The sequence below is a fragment of the Bos taurus genome, chromosome 19 (assembly GCF_002263795.3).
Source record: "Bos taurus isolate L1 Dominette 01449 registration number 42190680 breed Hereford chromosome 19, ARS-UCD2.0, whole genome shotgun sequence".
Classification (NCBI taxonomy): Eukaryota; Metazoa; Chordata; class Mammalia; order Artiodactyla; family Bovidae; genus Bos; species Bos taurus.
This window is the reverse complement of record NC_037346.1, coordinates 8,793,878-8,820,811: the sequence shown is the minus strand read 5'-3', so window position 1 is coordinate 8,820,811 and position 26,934 is coordinate 8,793,878. Positions and strand designations below refer to the sequence as shown.

The following is a 26,934-nucleotide window of genomic DNA, read 5'->3' as shown; positions in this document are numbered from 1 at the left end:
ATGACCAACCTAGATAGCATATTCAAAAGCAGAGACATTACTTTGCCAACAAAGGTCCGTCTAGTCAAGGCTATGGTTTTTCCTGTGGTCATGTATGGATGTGAGAGTTGGACTGTGAAGAAAGCTGAGCACCGAAGAATTGATGCTTTTGAACTGTGGTGTTGGAGAAGACTCTTGAGAGTCCCTTGGACTGCAAGGAGATCCAACCAGTCCATTCTGAAGGAGATCAGCCCTGGGATTTCTTTGGAAGGAATGATGCTAAAGCTGAAACTCCAGTACTTTGGCCACCTCATGCGAAGAGTTGACTCATTGGAAAAGACTCAGATGTTGGGAGGGATTGGGGGCAGGAGGAAAAGGGGACGACAGAGGATGCGATGGCTGGATGGCATCACTGACTCGATGGACTTGAGTCTGAGTGAACTCCGGGAGTTGGTGATGGACAGGGAGGCCTGGCGTGCTGTGATTCATGGGGTGGCAAAGAGTCAGACACGACTGAGCGTTTGAACTGAACTGAACTGATGCTCCACTGACTATGCTAAAGTCTTTGCGTGGATCACAACAAACTGAAAAATTCTTAAGTGATGGGAATACCAGACCACCTGGCATGTCTCCTGAGAAACCTGTATGCAAGTCAAGAATTGACAGTTAGAACTAGACATGGAACAATTGACTGGTTCAAAATTGGGAAAGGGGTATGTCAAGGTTGTATACTGTCACCCTGCTTATATAACTTATATGCAGAGGACATCATGTGAAGTGCTGGGCTGGATGAATCACAAGCTGGAATCAAGATTGCTGAGAGAAATAACAGTAACCTCAGATATACAAATGACACCACCCTAATGGCAGAAAGCAAAGAAGAACTAAAGAGCCTCTTGAAGAGAGTGGAAAAGATGGCTTAAAACACAACATTCAAAAAACAAAGATCATGGCATCTGGTCCCATCACTTCATGGCAAATAGATGGAGAAAAAGCAGTAACAGTGACAGATTTTATTTTCTTGGGCTCCAAAATCACTGTGGATGGTGACTGCAGCCACAAATTAAAACGCTTACTTCTTGAAAGAAAAGCTACGACCAACCTAGACAGCATATTAAAAAGCAGAGACATCACTTTGACAACAAAGGTCTGTCTAGTCAAAGCTATGGTTTTCCCAGTAGCTATGTATGGATGTGAGAGTTGGGCCATAAAGAAGGCTGAACGCTGAAAAATTGATGCTTTTGAACTGTGGTGCTGGAGAAGACTCTTGAGAGTCCCTTGAACTGCAAGGAGATCCAACCAGTCCATCCTAAAGGAAATCAGTCTTGAATATTCATTGGAAGGACTGGTGCTGAAGCTGAAACTCCAATACTTTGGCTACCTGATGTGAAGAACTGACGCATTGGAAAAGACCCTGATGCTGGGAAAGATTGAGGGCAGGAGGAGAAGGGGGCAACAGAGGAAGAGATAGTTGGACGGCATCACTGACTGAGTGAACATGAGTTTGAGCAAACTCCGGGAGACAGTGAAGGACAGAGGAGCCTGGCGTGCAAGAGTCCATGGGGTTGCAAAGAGTCAGACGACTTTGTGACTAAACAGCGACAACAGAGGCTGCATCCTGCATGGCTGCATCCTTCTTTTCCCTACATGATCCACGGGGAGGATTCCTCAACTTCTTTGCTGCATAGACCAGACCTTCTCTCTCAAAAGCAAAAATCTAATTTAGGCAAGACTTCCAATCTTCTTTTCTAAGCTATCCATCCAAAATATCAAGTTAGTCACAAAACAGACTTACCTGAGTTTCATTTCTAGCTTCTCTCAAAGAGGAGCGAAGTGGACAAACACCTGAACCAGAAAATCCAAGCTCATAGGCGTTTAGAGCCTGAATAAGTTGTTAATTATTGAACACCTCTGTGGGCAGAGCACTCTACTGCTAGTTGATTCCCACATTGTTTCATTTAATCTTCACAATCCCCAAAATATTATTATCCCCCTATTTTATATATGAAGAAACAGAGGCTTAAATAGGTTAAGGGAGTTATGCAAGACCACACAGGTAGTAAATGGTATAGGAGATTTGAACAAAAATCCATCTTATTCAAAGCTTATCTTTCCAATGCACTGGATTGCTGGATTCCAGGATAAAATATGCAGGGAAGTGCCTCTGCCGACCCCTGGTTGCCAACAAGTAACATAAGCAGGAAGTAATCCTTGGCTATTTTGTTAAGCCACTGAGATCTGGGGGGTTATTTTATTATTGGAGCATTACTTAACAGAGGTTGGTTGGTACAGGTATTTTTAAATATAGTGGTGTAAGCTTTAAAAACCACTTTAATAACATGGTACAGTGCAAATCATGCTTAGTGAGAGCCTCTATTACTTTATGCCATCCCCAAACAAGTACTTTCTTTTATTTAAGACCTCAAAAGTGCTTGAAGCTCTGCAGGGAAGACCATGAGTCTGCCAGGGCATGCATGGCTTTGGTATTCTAATTGTTGCATACAAATTGGTGCAAAAACACCTAAGAACATCAGTTTGAAGGCACACCAAATTATAAGCTATTTCAGTTCAGTTCAGTCGCTCAGTCGTGTCTGACTCTTTGCCACCCCATGAATCGCAGCACGCCAGGCCTCCCTGTCCATCACCAACTCCCAGAGTTCACTCAGACTCACGTCCATCGAGTCAGTGATGCCATCCAGCCATCTCATCCTCTGTCATCCCCTTCTCCTCCTGCCCTCAATCCCTCCCAGCATCACAGTCTTTTCCAATGAGTCAACTCTTCGCATGAGGTGGCCAAAGTACTGGAGTTTCAGCTTTAGCATCATTCCTTCCAAAGAAATCCCAGGGCTGATCTCCTTCAGAATGGACTGGTTGGATCTCCTTGCAGTCCAAGGGACTCTCAAGAGTCTTCTCCAACACCACAGTTCAAAAGCATCAATTCTTCGGTGCTCAGCTTTCTTCACAGTCCAACTCTCACATCCATACATGACCACTGGAAAAACCATAGCCTTGACTAGACGGACCTTTGTTGGCAAAGTAATGTTTCTGCTATTTTGGGGGCAGTAATTAGCTTGGTCTAGCCCTGTTTATAGCTCATATCAAAAGGGGGCTAATTGTGTGGAATTTCAAAGTCAGAGAGGTTGAGAGACAGTCTCCTTGACTGGGGAGAGACAATTATATTCTCTTAAGGGCAATTAGAGAATCTTAAGAGTACACTGTCAGATGGGAACTGTAACTGGAGCCTCAAATATTCACAGGTGGACTTGCAAAGCAATATTTTTTTTCTAAAGGAAGCCTTTATTTACTCATGCATTCATTCATTTTTGGCTGCACTGGGTCTTTGTTGCTGCACTCAGCTTTCTCAAGCTGCGGCGAGGAGGAGCTTGTCTCTAGTTGTGGTGGCTTCTCTCGTTGCAGAGTATGAGCTGTAGGGCGCTCAGGTTTCACTAGTTGGTGGCACATGGGCTTAATTGCCCCAAGTCATGTGGAATTTTAGTTCCTTGACCAGGGATTGAACCCACATCTCCAGCACAGCAAGGCAGATTCTTAACCACTGGACCACCACCGAAGTCTCACAAACCACGAATTTATAACAAAAGTTCAAGAAATGTGACTTGATAAAACATTAACAGAAATGCCTATAATTTTTTTAAAAAAATCTGGATTTAGTTGAACTAGGAAAACATAGTTTAAGGAGATAAGCAGTTAGTATATCTACAAAGGTGGAAAATATGAATAATCCTTTAGACTATTTCTTCTCTTTTGTGTTAGGAAGCCTACTTAATAGGGCTCTCCAGTTGCACAAATTTAAAATAACACCCACTTACCTGGGAAAAATTATAAAGAAAGCTCTTTCCTGACTGCAGATATTTTAGACTGAGAAGCTGAATATTATTAGTTGGGCATATAAATCATTGTTTTTAGCAAAGATATGCTTTACCACTGCAAAGTTACTATGGGGAATTAGGAACATATAGATAAAAATACTTATCTCTATATGGATGTAGATGTTTTTGCAGGGATGTGTGTATGTTTGTTTAAGCTGTGGCTTGTACTGTACCAGAAACTGAGACCTACGAGACCACATAAAGGTATTCACGCTTGTTTTTCATCACTTACTAGAACTAGAAACTAGAAAAATGTACTGGACCATGTTTGGCTGATGAGGTGAGAACCTTGACTATGCAGTGAGAACATGCTACATGTGTTATTAACTGTGAACAATCCAGACTTTGGAAAATACATCAATGTTTGCCCATAAACATTGGAGGCAGAGGGAGAAGTTATCCTCCTGCAGAAAAGAGAGGAAATTCCTTTAAAAGAAAACATTCTCATTCTCAATCATCTTATATAAAAGATAAATCCCAAGATAGGAAATGGAGATTTTGAATCAAGGGAAAGAAATCTTCCTCCCTGGAACCTGGATTCTACAAAGAGTAGAAACTGACTTGGAAGGAACTGCAGTTGGTGAGCTCCCGACCACATGGATGCAGGCTGGAACCAGACACGGAAGGACTACACAGGTATCCACAGCGAGCAGTCCTCTGGGGCCTCACTGGTGGTACCAGCAGCAGCCTGAGAGCTGCTGGGTTCCCAGAACTGGGGAATACAATCCACAGATTTTGGAAATGTCATCTACAAATGAAACAGTGAGTAGACAGTAATACTTACTTAGAACAAAACCTGTTATGGGCTCTTTGCATGCAACATTATTTCAGTGCAAGAACAATTACCTGAACTCTTACAACAAGCAATTTTGAGTCAATGAGACAACAAAAAAATGCAGTTCAAGCAGAGCAGGGCCTCCTCTTCTCAGCTGGGCAAGCTGACAGGGCACCTTAGCATTAAACTGTACTAATGGTTGCTGAAGCATGTGTGTGTAAGCAACATATCACTTGAAAAAGAGTATTTCTTATGCTTACAACTCAAGATATTACCCATCAAAAACACCTACGAGAGAGAGAGAACATGACAAAACTGAATTTTTAAATTAGGTTTAAGCAAGAATTACAAAAGCAGGTTTTTCTCTCTTGGCCAGAAGCTGGAAGGAACTTTTCCTGTAAAGAGCCAGGTATTTTAGGCTTGTGGGCCATGTATTTTATGCTGCAACTACTGAACTCTGCAAGCAAATTTAGCAAAGTAATTCTGAGAGTTTTCAGATAATCTTTTAAACCAATAAAGAGGGGGGAAAAAGTCACATTCTCAAAGCTTCAAATACAATTTTTATTGAAATTATTCTAACATACTAGACAATAGTATTAACATATAACACCATCATTACTTCTACTACTAATAGCTAACACTTATACAGGACTCACACTATTAATACAAAACTGGCAAAAAGGTAGCATTTTTAGCAAATAAAGCACATCTGCTATATTTTCATTACAATTCTTAAAACAACTATTTATTCCAATTAAGATATATACAATATGATGAACTGGAGTTTTAATGTTTTAAGAGAAAGAACTAAGCAGGAAGCGAAGGAGAGGGAATAACAGTAGTATTAATTGGAAAAGGGAGACATGGTGAAATACATGAAATACATGTACAAAGATACATCTCTTTGTAACGGATCATTCTAAGAGCTGTTTTCCAGCACAAACATATACTATTGTTATCCATAATGTGACAATGAAGATGGGCAGAATTAGCCAAAAACAAAACAAGAAGAATCAAAGAATGAGAACGGTCAGTCCTAAACTAAGATTACCGGGACTGTATTATTAAGATGGTTTATTTGGGCTTGAAAAGCGGCCATCATTACTACACTGTGAAATGAAAAACAACTGTACCCATGTGTCTATCCACTGACAGAAACACGATACAGTTTCCATAGAAACAACATACTCCTCATCTAAAGTCCCAGTTTGTTCAAAGAACAGTCAGTAAAAAGTCAATAATATTCATTTTAACAGCAAATTTACTGGTAATAAAGTGAATTATAACAGAAATCTGTCAACATAGTTTACTAGAGAAGATGAGACAAATATAAATGAAATAAAAAGAGATACTATTGTTTTTTTCTTTTTTCAGAGAATATTAGTCACTAAAACAAGGAGAGCAAGGGAACAGCGAATGATTCAGGTGAGCAGTTTCTGGAGGCAACTGCTATTCATGGAATCAAGTATTCCTAAATTTTGTCTCTTCTTACCTAGTAAAATGAACATATATCTCCAGAAACGACAGTAGGGATTGACATCTCCAGAAACGACAGTAGGGATTGACATACAAATACTGAAAACAGAACTTCCAGATTAGGGAAGACATATTTCAACACAAATTACCTCGGAACTCCTGCAAGCCATGAAATTAAAAGACGCTTACTCCTTGGAAGGAAAGTTGTGACCAACCTAGATAGCATATTGAAAAGCAGAGACATTACTTTGCCAACAAAGGTCTGTCCAGTCAAGGCTATGGTTTTTCCTGTGGTCATGTATGGATGTGAGAGTTGGACTGTGAAGAAGGCTGAGCTCCCAAGAATTGATGCTTTTGAACTGTGGTGTTGGAGAAGACTCTTGAGAGTTCCTTGGACTGCAAGGAGATCCAACCAGTCCATTCTGAAGATCAGCCCTAGGATTTCTTTGGAAGGAATGATGCTAAAGCTGAAACTCCAGTACTTTGGCCACCTCACGCGAAGAGTTGACTCAATGGAAAAGACTCCGATGCTGGAGGGATTGGGGGCAGGAGGAGAAGGGGACGACAGAGGATGAAATGGCTGGATGGCATCACTGACTCGATGGACGTTGAGTCTGAGTGAACTCCGGGAGTTGGTGATGGACAGGGAGGCCTGGCGTGCTGTGATTCATGGGGTCACAAAGAGTCGGACACGACTGAGCGACTGAACTGAACTGAACTGAAGAGCAATGGTACTAGAGATCTTGCTGATTGTGAAGATATTTTTTTTCCCAGTCATTTAAAAGATTTTTATCGAGTTATAATTTACATACCATAAAATTCCCTGGTGGTTCAGATGGTAAAGAATCTGCCTGCAATGCAGGAGACCTGAGTTTGATCCCTGGGTTGGGAAGATCCCCTGGAGAAGGAAATGGCAACCCACTCCAGTATTCTTGCCTAGAGAATTCCATGGACAGAGTAGCCTGAAAGGCTGCAATCCATGGGGTTGCAAAGAGTCTGACACGACTGAGCAACTTACACACACACACACACATCATAAAATTCACTTGCTTTACTTCTATAATTCAATGATTTGGGGTATATGTTCAGAGTTACATAACTATCATCATAGGTATAGTTTTATGAATTAGGAAAATCACTGAAAAATTAGGTTTTGTGACCTCAACCCTTACAGTAACTAACTCTTTGAATTTCTTTTCCTTTTCTCCCCCCAAGTAATTATTTCCAGGGTACAGTACAGTGCTGACACTACTTTATACTTACTGGATTGAATCGAAAGCATTTAGAATTTCTTTTTGAGGAAGTAACTTTACATATACACCAACAGTGTTGAAAATAAGGCAGCTTCTGAGAATTAAAATGGTAAAATCCATACTTAATAAATTAGCTGGTTATGGGAGCAATCCATAAAACTGTCTCTGAATGTGTAACTGAGAAGTTTGGAAACACTCTAAACCCCTAATTAAGATGAGGATGTAATTCAGGAGGCAAAATGAAGTGGCTATCATTTGGTCAGTAAACTCGAATCAATTGTCTAGTACACCGTTTAAAGAAAGTTTGCTACAGAAAGAGAACTGCCAGTCTTTACGCAGCGCTATTCCGGCAAGAGATCTAGAGGGTATGATTTTTCCTGTATTTGAATAGGCACACTTGGTCGTGGGACAGGAATCCTTTATCAGGTTTCACCAGGATCTGAATGAACTATCTCTCAAAATGATCCACCTCATTTTGTTTTGATTCCTCACTTACTTATGAAACTTCCTGACTTGCTTTCTAGACCTGACGAAGTGTTTTCTTGGCATGTACAATCTGATCATCCCCGTTACCAAAAATCAATCTGCTTCACCCTCTGCCACCAACAAATGAACAAATGGTTTGGTTTACTTGCTTTCTTGTTTTTTACTCTTCTGGACTAAAGCATGCCAGAAAACTCTGGGACACTGATAGTATAAGATCACACTCTTAATGTAATAATCTCCAAGCTAGTATCATCCTGGGAGACCTTGATAAACAGCCATCCATGACCTTGGTCATAGACCTCAGAACCTATAATTTGGTTACACTCAAATACAACAGGCCAATAAAGAAACAAGAATGTTCTATTCACTCTATTAAATTCTACTTTGTATTTCTCTAAACTGAACAAAATCAGAAATGACTGCATTAAATTGGACAGAAAGAAAAGAAAGGGAAGTCGCTCAGTCGTGTCCGACTCTTTGTGACCCCATGGACTGTAGCCTACCAGGGTCCTCTGTCCATGGGATTTTCCAGGCAAGACTACTGGAGTGGGTTGCCATTTCCTTCTCCAAGGGATCTTCCCAACCCAGGAATCCAACCCGGGTCTCCTGCGTTGCGGGCAGATGCTTTACCATCTGAGCCACCAAACTGGACGAAAACAAATCAAATTAAATTTGTGGCTTTCTTATTTTCTGGAATTAAAATACCTGAAATTAAAAGCACCTATGTTTAAATCACTGCAGTTATTACTGATTTAACATTAATCAACAGAAAATCAACCTGTATAATCATAAATGGATGGATAAAGTTAGAAAGAAACTGTGTTCAGTAAATAACTATTGAGTACATCTGTTGAAACAGTGTCCCTTTTGGTCAGCTTCTCATTTTAAAAATTATCAGGGTCTTCTCGCTCTCTTTCTTGGTCACGCCTTGGCATTTGGGATCTTAATTTCCCAATCAGGGATGAATCCAGTGCCCCCTGCAGTGGAAGCTGGAGTCCTAACCACTGGACTGCCAGGGAATTCCCAGGGTCTTCTCTTTCTAAATTACAAGCCCAGTTTAAAAATATGTCAGTGAAGGCATTTGAGTCAGTTTTAATGAGGTGGATGAACCTAGAACCTATTATACAGAGTTAAGTAACTAAGAAAGAGAAAAACAAATATTGTATATTAACACATATATATGGAATCTAAAAGGACGGTACTGATAAATCTGTTTGCAGAGCAGCTATGGAGACGCAGACATAGAGAACAAACTTATGGACAAGGGTGAGGAGATGAGGGAGAGGGTGAAATAAATGGAGACAGTAGCATGGATGAATATATACTAACATATGTAAATTGAGAGCCAATGGGAATTTACTATAAGACCCAGGGAACTCAAACCAGGACTCTGTAATAACCTAGAGGGGTGGGACTGGGTAGAAGGGAGATTCAAGAGGGAGGAGACAAGTATACACCTATGGTTAATTCATGTTGATGTATGACAGAAATCAAACCAATATTATAAACCAATCATCAACCAACTAAAAATAGATAAGTATTTAAAAAATAAAAAGGCAATACATAAAATATGTCAATGAAGGATGATTTAAAGGACAGACAAAAAAGTACACACACACATACACAAAATTTTGTCAACTATCACAGAAATTTTTAAGGACTACCAAAGATCCTCCATGGATCTGCTGAAGAGCAAATTAAATTTGTATTTTGGAATTACTGAGAAACATTTACTAAAATATATTCAATCAACTTACAGAACTAAAAACATGACTTCTAAACAATCTTTTTTTTTTAATTTCAAAGGCACCTAGATTTCTCCACCTAGTTTTAATAATGTTTTATAGTATCTTTATAAACTGCCTTACATCCCTGAGGAGACGGACTGTTACAAATAAATACATCAACTGAAGAAAATCATCCTTACACTTAGGATGCAGATCTGTTTTAGCATATTTATTGACTGCAGATTTGTTGTTTTAACTTGAATTCATCACTAATAATTTAAGGTCCCAGCATTTCACATAAAAAATCCAGATTTCAGATAGATGTCTCTATAGGAAAAAATGTAGGAAGTCCTAATCTCCCTAGACCAGTACACTAGCAGATCAGTCCAGAGCAGCAACTGTGGTCTTCAGCGGCCACAGTAGTTCTCACAAGTTCATTGGGCTCATTCATATTACTTGAGAGGCCTGCTAATGAGTTCAAAAAAGGAAGGAACTTCAAGATTCTGCATACACACAGGCAGGCGCGCGTGTTTTTTCTCGTTCTTTGAAAAGGGATGGAGAAGTAACAGGCACAATTCATTCTGCAACCTTCAATGCACCTTTCCGATGCGTTGGGCCTAGTAATAGGCGGTGAAAAAAAGAAACAGAGATCTGGGTCCCAGGTGGTACCACCACCGATTGGTCAGAGCAGGAATCGCCGCCACTAACACAAGCAATGTTGAATGTAGTTATTAAATATATACAAAGCTCTGTGCTGAACCGAAGGTAGGACGGTACTTGATGTAGAATCTGAGGAATCTAAGCTCGGTTCCCCTATATTACACAGTCCTCTAGGCAGCGCACAGGTTCACAGGAGACGGGGCGGAAACACAAAATGATGGCTTGCCTCCGCACAGAATCACAGACAACGCCGAGTCCCGAACTGGGCGCAGTCTCCTAAGACGCCCCCGTTTCCGGAGCAACCGCCCGGTCCCTCCCCCTTTGACTCCGCCCCCGGGGGCGTCTTTCCCGCCCAAGGCCGTTAACACCGCAGAGCATGGTGGGATAAAGCTATAGGCTAGGTTTCATAAAATCCTTCCAAAGCGCCTTTGCTTTAAGAGACTTATTCCTGGGAAAATTGATTATTCTTTAGGACTCGACAAGATTAATAACCCTCTTTTACAAGTGCTCTGCCCTAAATCTTTACCACATGGCTGGTCAGTCCCTTTGCAAAGCTCTCGGCACAACGGGAACGCGGGAACTTTTTTCCCTTCGCGCGGAGGGTGACGTCGCGCGTGTGCCAGCGTCCCTTTCGCAGCACACCCGTTACGCTCTTGCGCGTGCGCAGTGAGATCGAATAGCTGCTTCCTCCCGCTTCTCTTCCTCCCTCCCCCCCATATCCGTGCGCCGAGCTGATAAAGGCGCCATTTTGGAGGGGCCGCGGGAGACGTGGTGTCGCGGCGGGCTCGCTCTGCCGTTCGCTAGGCTTGGTGGGAAGGCCTGTTCTCGAGTCCGCGCTTTTCGTCGCCGCCATGTCGGGAGGTGGTGTGATTCGTGGCCCGGCAGGGAACAACGACTGCCGCATCTACGTAGGGAACTTACCTCCAGACATCCGAACCAAGGACATTGAGGACGTGTTCTACAAATACGGTGCTATCCGCGACATCGACCTGAAGAATCGCCGCGGAGGACCGCCCTTCGCCTTCGTTGAGTTCGAGGACCCGCGGTGAGGCGGCCAGGGACTTGCGGCCTTGAGGATATAGGTTGGAGTAGTTGGGGAATGCTCCAAGGCCTTAGAGAGAATGGGGACGTGGGCTCTGAGGTTGGGAGCAAGACGAATCGCCCGTGCACGAGTGAAGCGAGGAGCCGAGGCGGTGAGGTTTCTCTGGTGACTGGGTCCCCCGGGCGTCTCCAGAGCCGGCTCGCGGGCTCGGAGCGGGAAACTGAGGCGCTGAGGGCTGCTGTAGTGGTCGGGAGCCTGGTGTACTTCTGGGTGGGGGAGGGGCCGTTGCTATTATGCAGCGCATGTGGGCTCTTCCACCCCCGGTGCGCATGTGCGGGGCTCTGTGAGCTCCCCGACGGAGTTAGCCACCCCTCCCGGTCCTTTTTCTTACCCTTCGGCTTTCTGTAATCACGCAGGGATGCGGAAGACGCGGTGTACGGTCGCGACGGCTATGATTACGATGGATATCGTCTGCGGGTGGAGTTTCCTCGAAGCGGCCGTGGTACAGGCCGAGGCGGCGGCGGGGGTGGAGGTGGCGGGGCTCCCCGGGGCCGCTATGGCCCCCCATCCAGGCGTTCTGAAAACAGAGTGGTTGTCTCTGGTGAGTTGACCGTTCGTGCGGGTTGATGTCACTTTTGGACAGATACCACACTTTAAACTTTACTTGCATGACCAGTTTGACAAATGCTAGTTTTCATGCTAGGTCTTAAATTATTTTAGTCGCATGGATGAATTCAGTAACCAGGAATTACTGTATTTGAGATTTGGCGAATTAGATTGCAATGCCTAGAATATGAAGAAAGTTACTTTCCAAATAATTTGCGGCTTTTAATTCTAGAATTTTGAATCTTTAACCTAGGATGTTAAAACTAATCATTAATTTTAAAGTAGTCTTGGTTCTAATGTAAATTTTAACTTTAATGTGAAATACTAGAATAATTGTTGAAAAAAATCTTTTTCAGGACTGCCTCCAAGTGGAAGCTGGCAGGATTTAAAGGATCACATGCGTGAAGCAGGTGATGTATGTTATGCTGATGTTTACCGAGATGGCACTGGTGTCGTGGAGTTTGTACGGAAAGAAGATATGACCTATGCAGTTCGAAAACTGGATAACACTAAGTTTAGATCTCATGAGGTAGGTTATACACTTATTCTTTTTATTGGCCAGAATTGGATACAGTGGTCTTAACTGTGGAATTTGAAGGTAAGATTCGGGCAAGGGTGTCCAAGTAAACCCAGTAAAGTGCCTCTGGTTTAAATACGTTGTATTCATTCAGCATGCCTGAAGACAGGTGAAAGCTTAGATCTTTCAATCGAAAGTTCTGTCTATTCAATAGGGAGAAACTGCCTACATCCGGGTTAAAGTTGATGGGCCCAGAAGTCCAAGTTATGGAAGATCTCGATCTCGAAGCCGTAGTCGTAGCAGAAGCCGTAGCAGAAGCAACAGCAGGAGTCGAAGTTATTCCCCAAGGAGAAGCAGAGGATCACCACGCTATTCTCCCCGTCATAGCAGATCTCGCTCTCGTACATAAGATGATTGGTGACACTTTTTTGTAGAACCCATGTTGTATACAGTTTTCCTTTATTCAGTACAATCTTTTCATTTTTTAATTCCAACTGTTTTGTTCAGAATGGGCTAAAGTGTTGAATTGCATTCTTGTGTAATACCCCTTGCTCCTAACATCTACATTCCCCTCATGTCGATAAATTGTATTTTAAGTGATGTCATAGCCAGGATTGTTTAAATTTAGTTAACTCTCCATGCTCTTCAGACTGTGATATTGTGTAAATGTCTATTCTGCTCTGGTTTGTGTGAACTGGGATGTTGGGGGTGTTTGTGGTTATCTTACCTGGGGAAGTTCTTATGTTTATCTTGCTTTTCATGTGTCTTTCTGTAGACATATCTGAAGAGATGGATTAAGAATGCTTTGGATTAAGGATTGTGGAGCACATTTCAATCATTTTAGGATTGTCAAAAGGAGGATTGAGGAGGATCAGATCAATAATGGAGGCAATGGTATGACTCCAAGTGCTATTGTCACAGATGAAATTGGCAGTATTGACCTTATACTAAAAGGCAAGGGTTTAAATTGATTATGTATACATCTACCATAAAACACTTGTAAGCATCTTATGCAGTTACCTTTAGCTACAATTGCTTTGCTCTTTAAACCTTGGCAATTGTGGCAAAATTACATTGCCCATTTTGTAACTATTTTGCTCCCTTCCCTTTTTTGTTTTAATAGGGACTAATGTGGGAAGAACTGGCTAATTTGTCATAATGCTTAGTTACAACTGTTAATGTGTGACCTGCTGTTGGTGTACATGTGGGTACAGGGTGTCTTTAATTCCAACCAGATAGAGTATAATATCAATACTGCTAAATCTGCATGTCCTCTGTGTGACTGATATAGCGTTGCTACTTCATTTTTTAAAGACAAAATGAAAGCAAAATATAGAATTCCAGCATATTGGTGTAGATAATCTAGTTGGGAATAATTTTAAGTCTCACCTTCCCCTTTAAACTAGTATTTGTAATTGACTCATGTTTAAAATACTTTTAATTTACAAATTAAATTACAAATGGGAGCGTTAGATTTAGTTTAGACTTAGGGGGGTAGCAGTACCAGTAAACTTTTCAACTACTTAACTTTTTGCAACCACAAAACCTGTAATACGCTGTACAGTAACAAGTGTTGGCATTATCAGTTGAACTGTAAATATAAAATGCTTCTTCCAATTAGTCTCTATGATGATTAAGTTTCTAAAATTTATCAGAACACCATTCAGAAACTTGTTTTGGGGAATTTGATAGTTATTGATGTACATCTGTTAAACTGATGACAGACATAACTCATCATTCCCCAGAAACCTTTTTTGATTACAGTATCTAACATTTTGCCTCCTCTTTTTTGGTTTTGCTGGTTATAAAGGTTTGGATTGGAGAGGGCTCACTGGATCCCAATCCTTGGAGCTGGATCATTGGATTCAAATCATAATGTGGATAGGATAGGGAGGATGAATTACAAGGATTCATGGAGCGGGATCAGATTACCAGGAACATAGGAGTGGATTCCTGCCCCAACCAAACCGCATACGTGTGGATTTTTTTTTTTTTTTTTTTATTCAACTTAATTGGCTATTCCAAAGATTTTTTTTTTCCTATTTTTGACGATTGGAGCCCTTAAGATGCACGATGGAATTGTGTTTTGCATTTTTGGTAAAAGGAGCAAAGCGAGGACCTGGAGATATACGCTGGAGCAATCTCCTTGGAAGGATTCAGCACGAGTAGATGGTAAACATTTAAAGGGGAAAGGGGGGGTTTGTTTAAAATAGTAAATCAGTAAGTCACTTCTAAATTTAAAGAAAACAAAATTGGAGTTGAAGAATAAGTAGGTTTCCAATTGGCTGTTGCCGTTTTTCTTTGAAAAAAATAAACATTTTTTAAAAAACTATGCATGGTTGTCCTTTTTCCTCTTGTAAGATTTTTTTACTGGGTGACTAGTCTCAGTTAATACTTAAAACTGATAAGATTCTGATTTTTGTGTTTGTGTCAGTAAATTAAAGGTTCTTGAAAGGAATTTGCTAATAAATGGTATTAGTTATCTCTTACTGTTCATTGTAAAAGTCTTCAGGGGAAGATAAAAAGTGAGAATAAGATAGTTGTGTATGTAATGTGGTAAATGAAGGGTGATTTAGTTTCTGGAGGATAAGCTTCAAAGCTTTGGTTAAAAATGACTTAAGTTTATGGATACTGCTTATTTTTGGTAATTAGCATAGAGTTTTGTGTAAAATCAGGTAATGACTAGCGAATGTTGGTATTATTAGCCTTTGAGTTTCTCAATGAAAATAATTCATCTCAAAAATTGGTAAGTATTAAAATTCAGCACAGATTATAATTCTTAACATAAATTACATTTACTGTTTGAAATGTGAATAGCCCACTGGAAGATTTAACTGTTTATTTGAGTGAATCATTGCTAATAAAAAGCTGGGCATTCTTTAGAATTTTGCCTTGGAACTCTTCTTAACCATAAAGTTACTATCCAAAACATACCAAAGCAGTGATGACATCTTGTCACCTACTAGTTTTTGTATCTTTACTTGGGAGCCCCTTGGTGCTAAATTTTCATTTAGAGTTGGGGGAAGGAGGGAGTTTTTACTTAGTATTCCTGATCTTTTTTCTTCTGATGTCCTGATAGCTAGTCACAATCATCAGACCACTTTTTGTGCACCTAGAAGATAGCTAAATCATAAGATTTCCCTGGAGTGTTAATTATAATTGGAAGCAGAATTTAAGACTGCTATTCAGGTGATGTGATTTAAAACCTAGGAGACACTAGAAATCTTGGTAGTGGAGACAACCTAAAGATTTGCATAAGGTCACCCAGCTAATACATTTAAATGAACCTTGTGGAATGTCTGGAGGAAGAGAAGGGATAGTAAAGTCAAGATTAGGATTCCATTTTTTAGAGCACTTTGTATAGATCCATTAAGGGAGTAACTAGTTTTAATGTAGGAATTCAAAATACAGTGTTCAAGAGTAGACAATATGTAAAACTAGGTTGTTTCATCTGAGTTGGCCAAAAAGTTCAAGTTTTTTTGTAAGACATTAAAAGAGTAAATGATTTTGTAAAGAGCTAGACTTTAGCAGGCCCTGAGTTCATTTGTTTTCATTATTTTGTAAACAGGACCAAGATGAAAATTGCCCTCACTCAAAAGTTGAGTGCATTTAAGCTAAGTTGAAAGATGAGCTCTACTTTAGGAGTTTTAGTAGTCCCAACCAGATTGAAGTGAGATGGAGAATACTACTTCCCTGGTATGTAGGCTGTTTAAGATTAGAGAGGATTTAACCTGTGTATGAAAGACGGGCCAGGTTTTCCAGTTCAGTAAGAGTAGACTAGACAGCTAAATGTAAGAGTCTTAGGAAATGGACTTTAAATCTCCACCTATATTAGCAACTCGTAGAAGAAAGTCATACTTCTGGGATTAAAAAAGCAGTCTTGGATTTTGCTCTTTTCTTCGTATTTATGTCCCCTTAGATGTTGTAGGGAGCTTATAATTTATTTTCTAATCAAGGAGAAGTTTAAGTCTCTAAGAATTATTTCTCATAACATCAGATTGAGTAACCCACCTTGCTGTTCAGCCTACATCCTGGAAACAGAAGGTAAGAAACCCATTTTCTGATTCCTAATTGTTTGGGATCTGAATTTTATTTTTAAAATTTAGTAATTTTTTTAAAATGCTGTTTGGAATGTGAACAGATTTCCTTCATTTAAAATGTTTTTTTCCCCCGTAAGTTTTATAGTTTGGAATGTTAATGTATCTACTCATTGTAGTGCTTTAACTTGAATATAATTCTAGATTTTAACTTTATCAGTTTTGTCTTTGAAATATATCTTGCTTGTTAAGGGCCTTTTTTTTTTTCAAGTTTCTGTGAAGAATTATTTGTGTGCTTTTTTGCTTGCTTTGTACATGACGTTGTAATGAAATCACAAGTTACATGTCTGTATTTACCATAAAAATAGTATTAAAAAGAAAAACTATTAGACTGAAGTTCTCTTATAACCATTCTTTGGTTTAACCTATTTCTATCACGGTATGAAGAATGCAAAGACAGAAAACAGGTTCACAATCTTTTATCCCAGAACTCCAGAATATTTTGATGTTAAGCAAATTGAATGTCAAATATGACCAAAATCAGTGCATTTGTTTTGTACTTGGTGTGACCAAGAAATACTAATGTCAGTTGCCACAGGTTGTGCTGAGTGTTAATGTGGTAAAGGGTCTATATATGAAACCTTTATAAAATGCAAAACGCTCTGAATTTCAAATACATCTGCCCCAGAGAGTTTGGATAAAGGGTTGTAGAACTGTTACAGAATACACGGAGCGAAGGCTTCTGTGTAGTTTGGGCGTGTGAGTGAAAACAAACCCAGTTACTCTGATTTCTTTATTAAGCTGTTAGTCCCACATCTCTTTAGGCTGAAGCAGCCACCAGAAAAGGTATGACACATTTTTTTATATTCTGTTGCTATAGTGGACTTGTAATTTTCTCCATTGAAGGAAATAAGTACTCTACCATTCCATTGTATACAGTGGAATACTCTATTTGGGGGTAATTTTTCCCAGTACCTATTTTTTTTTAATAAGAATCTGATCCTATAGGAAAGGGTGGGATTGGCATGAAGTAAAGGGAGATTATAAGGAAAGGTGTTCATTTTGTCTCCTGATTGTTGAATAAATAGTAATCCTGGCAAAAACTTTTGCTTAAAATGTAGATTCGAGAACTTACAGTATACTCGAGCTTATCCATGTAATTATACTTGAGATTGGGGTGGGGGGTGCTTCTAACTTTGAAGGCTATACCTGACAACATTTTAATGTGATTTGTAGGGATGAAAGGAGAGAAAGATCTTTTTCTTATACAAAAGTTCTTGGTGCTGCTTAGGCAGAAGAAAATCTCAAACATTTTGAAATAGGTGACTCACTGGCAAGAGAGAAAACATAAGGTGATTGCGATTTATGTAGGTATGCAAAACAGAAGAGACAGTTGAGTAGATCCTGGGTGTTTCATCTTCATTTCTTAAAAAGGTTAAAATGTTTAAACTTTTTATAATTGCTGATAGAATTATCAGTGTAAAGATAGTAGTTACTAAGAGCTATAGAATGCTTTACTCCTACTCACCGAATATACTTTGAGCAGACAATTTTAAAGGTATGCCAGATGTCTAATGAGTTGTCTGGAGGGATGTTGTTTTGTTTACCAGGGTCTATTCCACTCCCCAAATTTGAGTAAATGTTAGGAAAAAATCACATAGCCACTAGAGGGTGCTACGATGCAAAATTTAACCAGGAAATACCCTAGGGCAAAGAATGGTAACAGCAAGGTGGAAACTTAATCCTCGATCAGCTCCAAAGTTAGAATTTTTTTGGTCTTAAGTTTTTTTTCCTGTAACTCTACCTTTGCCTCTCCATCTGTTGGTCAAAATCCTTTGCCTTTTCCTTTAGGTTTTGAATAATACTTAATGAGTACCAAGCTTGTATAAGGGCTTCCCTGGTGGCTCAGAGGTTAAAGCATCTGCCTGCAATGTGGGAGACCTGGGTTCAGTCCCTGGATAGGGAAGATCCCCTGGAGGAAATGGCAACCCACTCCAGTATTCTTATCTGGAGAATCCCATCCACCGGGTCGCAAAGAGTCAGACACGACTGAGCGACTTCACTTTCAAGCTTGTATAAATCACAAAACTTGTCTAGCTTCTGGGACTTAGGACAAAATGCTGAAGATGTGAAGCTGCTTGTTTTTCTACCTGCCTTGTACATCTCCAAGTATGTAATAGTAAGGCCAGAAGTGTAGGAATCAGGTACAGGAGTGCCACCCATTCCCCCTCCTCCCCCCTCTAGCCATGAAATTGGTCATGTGATATACAAAATGAGTATCCTTTGAGAAACCTTTGTTTATATGGTGTGAAACACTTTCTGGAGTGTTAAGTCTTATATCTTGACATTACTGAGACTTTGAGTGAGTGTTAGTGTCTTACAACCCTGTCTGTTCATCAGGTTGGCTACTTACAAGTTTTCTGTTCTGCAGAACAGGCAGAGTATGCTGTGATCAAAATGTCAGTACAGACTTTTAGGAACTAACACTTCAGCATTTGTCATTCCCATCTCCCTTCAACTTTACATTACAAAAATGTAAAGGACACAAGCTTTTTTGTCACTAAAAATAAGTTTTTAGGCCCACTTGTGATACCATTTAGTCAATATGGGAGCACTTGGCTTCAGACACACGTTAGAAACTGCTTTGAAGAATAAGACACTAAAAGAGGATAAATGTATTCTAGAAGAGAATCACACAGAGATTACCTTGCCTACCAATCTCACATTTTATGTACCAAGTTAGGCTACCAAAGGTAGTTGCCAACTAGTGAGATAGCCTTGCTGCAAATTGGATTGAGTACTGAAAGTGCACTAAATTATCCTTCATTTCAAGAAATGTTAGCTCTGATATCTTAATTTAACTTGGGAAGAGACTAAATCCTAAATTGCTCAACTGAAAATCTGGAATTCCCTTTGTGAAAGAAAAAGGCTAAACTTGAAGGTGGTTTTAAGTGCCAGATGGCATGACAGAATTGTACCCTGAAGTGCTGGGTATTAGGAGAGCCTTTGTAAGTTTGAGATAAGCTTTCAAGTTATGTTTATTAAGGTTTAATCCTTATGAATGGACTACTACATCAGTTGACAAAACATAACCTACAGCCTTTAACTAGGACTTGGAATCTTGGGCTGAATCTAAAGCTGTTGATAACCTCGTCCCAGTATCAAAAGTCATCTCTCTGAAAACAACACCTACCATACTATGTTGGCACAGACTTTGTGTATATCTCGTATGGCGTATGTCATGTTCTATCCATTTATCTGCCTCATCCGGATTCGTGAGTTTATTTCCTAAGGAACCGAGACAGTCCGTCACCTGATAGTCACTGAAAAAGCACTACTCCTCCTTCCTCACTATTCGCATAGCACTTTTCTACCCTATCTTAAAACGAGCCAGTGTGCCTTTAGTTAGTGAGTTGTTTACTGTCTCTTTTCTAACAGGTCATAACCTGTTTTCCCCTTTCTTCCCGGGTACGTAGCACAATGCTGTGCCCTGCTTAGACACTCGAAAGATAATTACTCAATTCAGTTGCCTAGAAAGAGAAACATAGAAATTTGAATTATTTTACTTCCCTTTCTGAGTGTCTTGAGTAAGTAACCAGTAAATAGACTCAGGTTCTTCTATTTGCAAGTTGGAAATCAGTCCTCCAGTTGATAATTACAGAAGAAGCTAAGTAACATTAAGACATTTTCCATCTTTTTATCTCCTGATATTTCTAACAATTTTTGGGGAATTTTGCTTCTTAAATTGAATTACAAAGTAAGTGACATCCACAATGTTAAGGGGCTTCCCCGGTGGCTCAGCAGTAAAGAATCCACCTGTAATGCAGGAGATGCGGGTTCAATCTGAGTCAGGAAGATCCTCTGGAGGAGGGCATGGCAACCCACTCCAGTACTCTTTCCTGGAGAATCCCATGGACGGAGGAGCCTGGCGGGCTGCAGTCCATGGGGTCACAAAGGGTTGGACGTGACTGAAGCAACTGAGCATGCACATGCACAACTTAAAGATGTGAAACGTTGGTTAACAGTACACTAAAGTGTACACGACAGTAAGTGTGCTTGTTGGTTAACAAGCTCACTACAAAAAGTGATTCCTTTGTTCTCTGACACTACATAGTAAACACGTAGCGTGGTGAAAGTCAAGTTCTGTGTCTTAATATAACCAGTTTTTAGCCACGGTGCATTTGTGTCTGTCACTTGAACAAGAATAAGGTTTTGTTTACTTCCCAGATAGAGTACTTCAAAATGCTATTTGAATTTGTCTCCCAACTTCATTTGCCATGCTGACATCTTTGTCCGTACACCCAAAATCATTACTAAAGAAATGAAAAACCAGTTAACTGGCCACCTCCATCCTGGCCATCAAGTCTCATCTTACTAAAACTTGCTCATCTAGTATGAAACAGTGGAATGTAGTCTACAATTTATCACCATTTTCAATCACATTTTCCCTGCTCTGGTTGATCTGGTAAATATCTTTTACTGATGATTATTGTTTTTACTTATATATATATGTATGTTTTCAAACTTTTCTGCCCTAATTAGCAGTCACTCTGCTGCTTCAAGTCCTTATCACTGTCAAGTTAGATTTAATTTCTGAAACTATAAAAAGCAAGCTTCAAAACCCATAAAATAGCTCTCTCCCTGTGATGCATTTAGTCTCACAATTTTATTACTGTTGAAATTTGTTAATTTTTTATACCCAGTAGAATTTTTGTTGTATTGGCATTTCCCAGTGAGCCAAATGTTTACTTGCTAGATGGAATTCTTCAAGACGCTATTTGGATTTGTTTCCCACCTCCAGTTGGCACAGTTTAATAAATGTTGATTGACAAAGAGAAAGAACTTTAGTACTCCTTAAAAGCAAAGTGGTATAGAAACCTAGTCCACAAACTATTGGTTAACTGGGTAGATTATTGGAGAAAGTGGTAATCCTAACATTGCATCAAATAATTTCTCAGCTGTGAAAATAGGAAATGCAAATTACTGTTGACCATTCATGTTCGAGGTGCTGACCTGCCACACAGTGTAAAACTAACTACAGTCAGCCTTCTGTATCTGCAGTCAATGCATCTGCAGATGCAACCAAACATACAAGTGCACCTGCATAGTCAAGCCTGTGTTCCAGGGTCTACTAATGTAAATGCTAGTTTAAGCCATGTATAATTGTAAAAACAAGTGTTGTCCCCAAAATCAGTCTTGCAAAGTAAAAAGTTGTTTTGTAAGATGTGCCACACTTCAGTACAGATCCTCTAGAATTGATGGTGGTGTCTCCTAAAGGAGCAGAGGGGTTCCCTCTCTTGCTTTCTCCCAAAGTGAAAGTCAGTTGTGTCTGATTCTTTGTGACCCCATGGACTATACAGTCCATGGAATTCTCCAGGCCAGAATACTGGAGTGGGTAACCTTTCCCTTTTCCAAGGGATCTTCCAAACCCAGATCTCCCTGCTTTCTCCTGGATTTTCCATTATTAAGTATAATTCTTACAGAAGAAGCCTTAAATTAGTTATGAGTTTAGTAATCCTGTCTCAATGAGTTTCTACAGTTTTCTCATTAGGATTGAATTATTTTGGTTCTTTTTTATTAGTAGTTACACATAAAGAGATTTATATATAGAATGAAGAAACTGGGTAGTATATTACTGGTTTGGGAATCTTAACATTACTGCAGGACCCTGACCCTGATCCTTAGGCTGATAGAGGATCAACTAGCATAAGCAGTTCTCAAAGCCACAGACTCTGCAAACTCACAAATCTTAAAAGCACTCACATTACTTTGCCTTTGAGAATTCTTCCCTTCATGATCTGCTAAAGACTAAAGCATTCTTGCACTAGTTGCATTGTATTTGTGCTTTGCTTTTCTTCAGCATACATAGTGTCACGTAATGTGTACACCTGCATGTTGCCCTTAAACTGTTGTCTGATTTCAAGTATGTTTTTATTTCCTCCAGCTACATGGTAAACTCCTAGAGACCAAAATCTGTATTAACAACTTTCTGACACTTTTTCTAAGGTGCTTGGTGCACAACACTCACCTTACTGTTTATGTATAAATACGGTCATGAAGTCCTCAGCAGGTGAACTGCATAGCTTAGATCTTATATGTAGTGTGGTCCTCCAGTCAGATTGGGCTTACTTCCAAAGTAGTGACTTTTCAAGAGTTTGTGCCATTTTCTACCTTCTTAATGGAAAAGTTAGAGGGGAAAATGCAAGGACACAGGACAAATACTTGGTGGAAGTAGTAGCTGGGTTTTTTTGGAGTGCTTTGATTCCTTTTAATTCTCCAATGTTTCTAGCCTTATTTTGGAGTTGGAGGAAATGAATTTGAAGATGTTAAAGTGACAGAACTTGAGTCCATGTCTTCTAGTGACAAGTTCTTGTTTATTTTATTACTATATTGCTTTTTAAAAACGGCCTTTTTCCAGTGGAGAGGTTGCGGGGAAAGAGAAGTCTTCGACCCAAGTGATCACTATCTGTAATACCCACCTGATGCCACCAGGGTGCCCCGTGGTGCTGTCTTTGATCCATGTTCTTAGCCAGGTTGATGGGGCTGTTTTCAAAGTGTTCATCTTGTCACAGTGGCCATCGCCCAGAGCCCAACAGTACAAAGTGGGGTACTTAGCTCCCTGGCTTTCCAGTGTGCAGTGCACAGCCAACATCAGAGAAGCCCTTGCCCTCTTTTGACCCCTTCTGGTCACACTGGCCCACAGAAAACAGATCAGTGACCAGAGCCTGGCTAGCTACTTTTACCAAGCTACAGTCTCAGAGGATAGTAGCACGAAAAAGATCCTGAGAATGGGTAAATGTAAACATGCACTTGTTTTGTTAGCTAAGTGTACACTTAAATTCATATTAGCAAAATAGATGTGATACACAAAACCAGATTGAATTGCTTTATCAGCTTTAAAAGCAATGTGTGATGACTTTCAGTTTGCGGTAACAGTCTGCTTTATACTTGGTCCTGAGTGTACAGCCTATTAGGCATTAGTTGTGATATTCAACCCTAGATGACAGCCCAGTGTCAAAGCTGCCAGTTATGTGAGAACCAATGAAGTGAAGTCTCATTTAGCAGGGAGAGTAGCCCCTTTACTATTTTGTTTTCTTCCCAGTGCTCTTATAATCATTTTGTATAAACATTTAACTAGTCTATAGTTATTTCCAGTTTTGATTTCTCTATTGGAGGAGATTCTTAAACATATTCCAGTGACTGACTAGTACAGTTCCTGGCCTTAAATAGATGCTTCATAAATATTTGCTTACTGAAAAAGCATGATAGTTATGGCATAGTTCTACACATGAGCCATTTTTCTAAGGAGAGAATCCACATTAGGAGGTCTTTGTTTTGTCCAATACATTATGAACTGAAAAGTTAGTACCTAGGGTGTCTTGGCTAGCCTTTCAAAACCTAGAATATATCATTCTAGGTTGGAGATAGCACAGCCTGAATTTTGGGCTGAAGCTGAGCTGATTATCTCTAGATGGCATCCATGCAGTATCTCTAGGACTAGGCGTTTACCAGAGTTCTTAGAACCATGGGGGAGACAAACTTTTCTGATTGAAGCTGTGTCCTTGGGGTGCCTTTTCCCTCTCCCTTTCCTGTTTTCTCAGGTACATTTCCATCCCCAAATTCCTGTGGTTTTAAGATCACTGTGGAACAAATCCCAAACCTCCCTCTAGTAGTCGAGGTTTCCTTTCAGTTTTTTCAGCTCTTCTGTGGGGAGAAAGCTAATCACAGATTGTATGAACTTGAACCTTCCATATGCTTTGCTTAAGTGATCAGAGTAACTGATCTTTAGCTAAATGAATTTGCGTATAGAACATACGTGGGGACTTCCTAAGGCTTCATGAGTTTTGCTAAATGTACTGTGTAGGTCCTGGACAAGTTAGGAATAAAACTTACCAATTCTAATGCAAACAAAAAAATCCTCTTGTCCCTGAGAAGCATAACTAAGCAAAACTAGTTATCTAATTTAGTTTTAATTCGTCTGAGGATAATTCCTTCATATGTGAAGAATAAACGTATTCCTTTCCCATCTAAAGAATAAATCAGTGACAGGTAGAGAGTGTGTGTATTGCAACCCCCAGGATTCTTATTTCTGGGACTGCCTTTTACCTGATGCTTTGGACGCATTTTCACTGGCTTGAATTGAGTACTTGCCATCTGCTGTCAGCATTCACTGCTGAATAAAAGGGGAGGAAGGGGGAGAGAAAGTGAAATGAGAGCTTGTGGGGTGGGTGAGGAGTGAGGAAGCTGGAAAAATAAGAGGAAACAGCTGGGAGCTAGGAAGTTGTGGAGGGACTTAATGTAAGGTCAGTAAAACAGCTTGCAGAGGACAGGGTCAGGCCTAGGGGTAAAAGGCTAATTAACTTCTGTCAACTAGTTGAGTAGAGCCTTGTGTGCTTTGTTTTGGAGACTAAAATTACTTCAGAGGAAACATCTAGATTCTCTGAATCTGATCCATTTTCCCTGTGTATCATAGTAAATTATTCACCAAGTCAGAATCTATCCTGCTCTCTAGGAATTGTCCTCTTTAGGTCTAGCAAAGAGCTTGCTGCCACAGTTCAGGCAATCAAGGGTGAAATGCTTCACATAGTATTAGTGGATAGCAGGTAAGCTTTATGTTTTAGTACACAACTTAAGGATTAAATGCTGACTACAACTGTTGTTTCAGTTCAGTTCAGTCGCTCAGTCGTGTCCGACTTTGCGACCCCATGAATCGCAGCACACCAGGCCTCCCTGTCCATTACCAACTCCTGGAGTTCACTCAGACTCACGTCAGTGATGCCATAGTTTAAAGAGCAGCTTGCCAGGTTCCCTGCACCTGCTTATATACTGGGCCAGATGACTGACTGTAGAACTTTAGGCAGCTTCTGTAATAGTTCAGAGACTTCTCAGAGTCAAGAAACATCCTTAAAGAAGCAAATCTAGAGCTCATGCCAGATCTTAACGCTGTTCTGGCCTTGTGTTGCCATCTCGGTATTGCTGTCTAGAGTGGAGCAACCTACCTAAAGCTTAGTCTAAGTTTTGTGATGCCACCTCAGTGTCTTAGGTCACCACTGCTCATGTCCCTCACTGAGGGAACATACTGAATAGGTTCCTCAAAACCTGCGTCATTATTTCCTGTTTCTTTCACTGTGAAGAATAGAGGGATCCTCAGCTGAAGATCAAATTGACCCAATGAGGCTTTTTTTTAATCTAGGCCAATGAAAGGAAGAGGAAGGAGCCCGAATTCAGAAAGAGGGAGTCATAATATAAGATCTGCAATGTATTGACATGGTAACTCTTTGAAGACTAAGAGAAACAGAATCCTATTTGAATTCTGAACTATGGAGTCTGAGATGAAGACGAAATTGAGATGTTTCTATTGGAATTTGGGTAAAGAGCGTTTACTCAGTATGTATGTTCTTGCTCTGCCCCAGTGTTCACAAGAGCATCTGGACAGGCATTAACAAGCACCATTTTTTAATTTTTTATTTTTTTGCAAATGGATCATTTTTTCGGTAATGGAGATAAGTGACTGCTAACTCAATGTGTGTAGTGTCATTATATCCCCGTTTTAAGCGGTGGAATATATTTGGGGTGGAGGCTATACCACTGGAAAGAGCTTTTCCTTTGTACCAGCATGCCTGCGTATGTAAGGATTTATGTTTTTGACTATTAGCATGATGTCACTGAACTAAGCTTTCTAGTTTGGTTCAGGCCCACAAAGTTTGTGTGATCTGTCAACTTTTTTCAAGCTCAGCCATCACCCTGGGCTTGGGGCATCTGAGGGCAGGGAGGAACAGGTGTCTAAAGGAGAAATGCTGGTGCCAGAGAGTGTGTTTTCCAGTTGTATTAAATTTCTTACTTGGTGTATTTTTGACCTGTCTTAGTTTCTTTCCTTCTTGTGTCTATGCTGTTTTGCTTGCTATTTGTTGTATGTCCTCTGTCAGCCATTCAGGAGTTGTAAAATGGAAGGTATCTCTACTCAGATGTTTTATGGGTGGAACTGACGGGTTAAGCATGGTTTGTAGCCTCTTCTTTCAGAAAGAGTAAAGGTGATAAATGTGTTACCATGGCTTTGGATAGGTTTTGGGTATCTGGGGCATATGGCTCTTAGAAACAAATGAGTATGTTAGGACCCTCAACTACCAGTAGGTCTTACTAGGGAAATGGGTAGCTTTGTTCCCTGTCCCTTTGTTCTCCGTGACTATGTTCCAGCTGTTAAGGGATTTAAATAGGTATTTAGGGGGAAGAAAAGTCTTTGTTGTTTCCCCTTCCTCACCTTACCAGTTAAGACAGAAATAACTAGTGATGACACTTTAGGTGGTGGAATTGAAACACAAACCCAACTCTGACCACATGGGCCACAGGCAGTTGGCTTAAAGCCCTTAGTGTGGGGAGGTGGGAAGGGCAGATTAACTTCTGCTTTCTTCTCAGAGAAGCTTGGTTGTTTTTGTTTGTGTGTGGAGGGGGGGGGGGGCGGGGGGGTGCAGGGTGGAGACGGGAGGTGTTG

The 26,934-nt window shown here is 40.3% G+C and overlaps 1 protein-coding gene across 2 annotated transcripts; it reads left to right on the top strand.

Annotated features, from left to right (window-relative positions):
* The first annotated feature begins 10,985 nt into the window (after window positions 1-10,985).
* SRSF1 (serine and arginine rich splicing factor 1) lies at window positions 10,986-14,740 on the top strand. Of its 2 annotated transcripts, XR_238568.5 has the most exons (5): window positions 10,986-11,288; window positions 11,702-11,886; window positions 12,248-12,420; window positions 12,623-13,302; window positions 14,219-14,740. XR_238568.5 is itself a non-coding variant. In NM_001076394.1 (4 exon segments), coding segments are annotated over 4 exon segments (747 nt in total). In that variant the 5' UTR covers window positions 11,004-11,094; the 3' UTR covers window positions 12,818-14,740.
* Window positions 14,741-26,934: the final 12,194 nt, after the last annotated feature.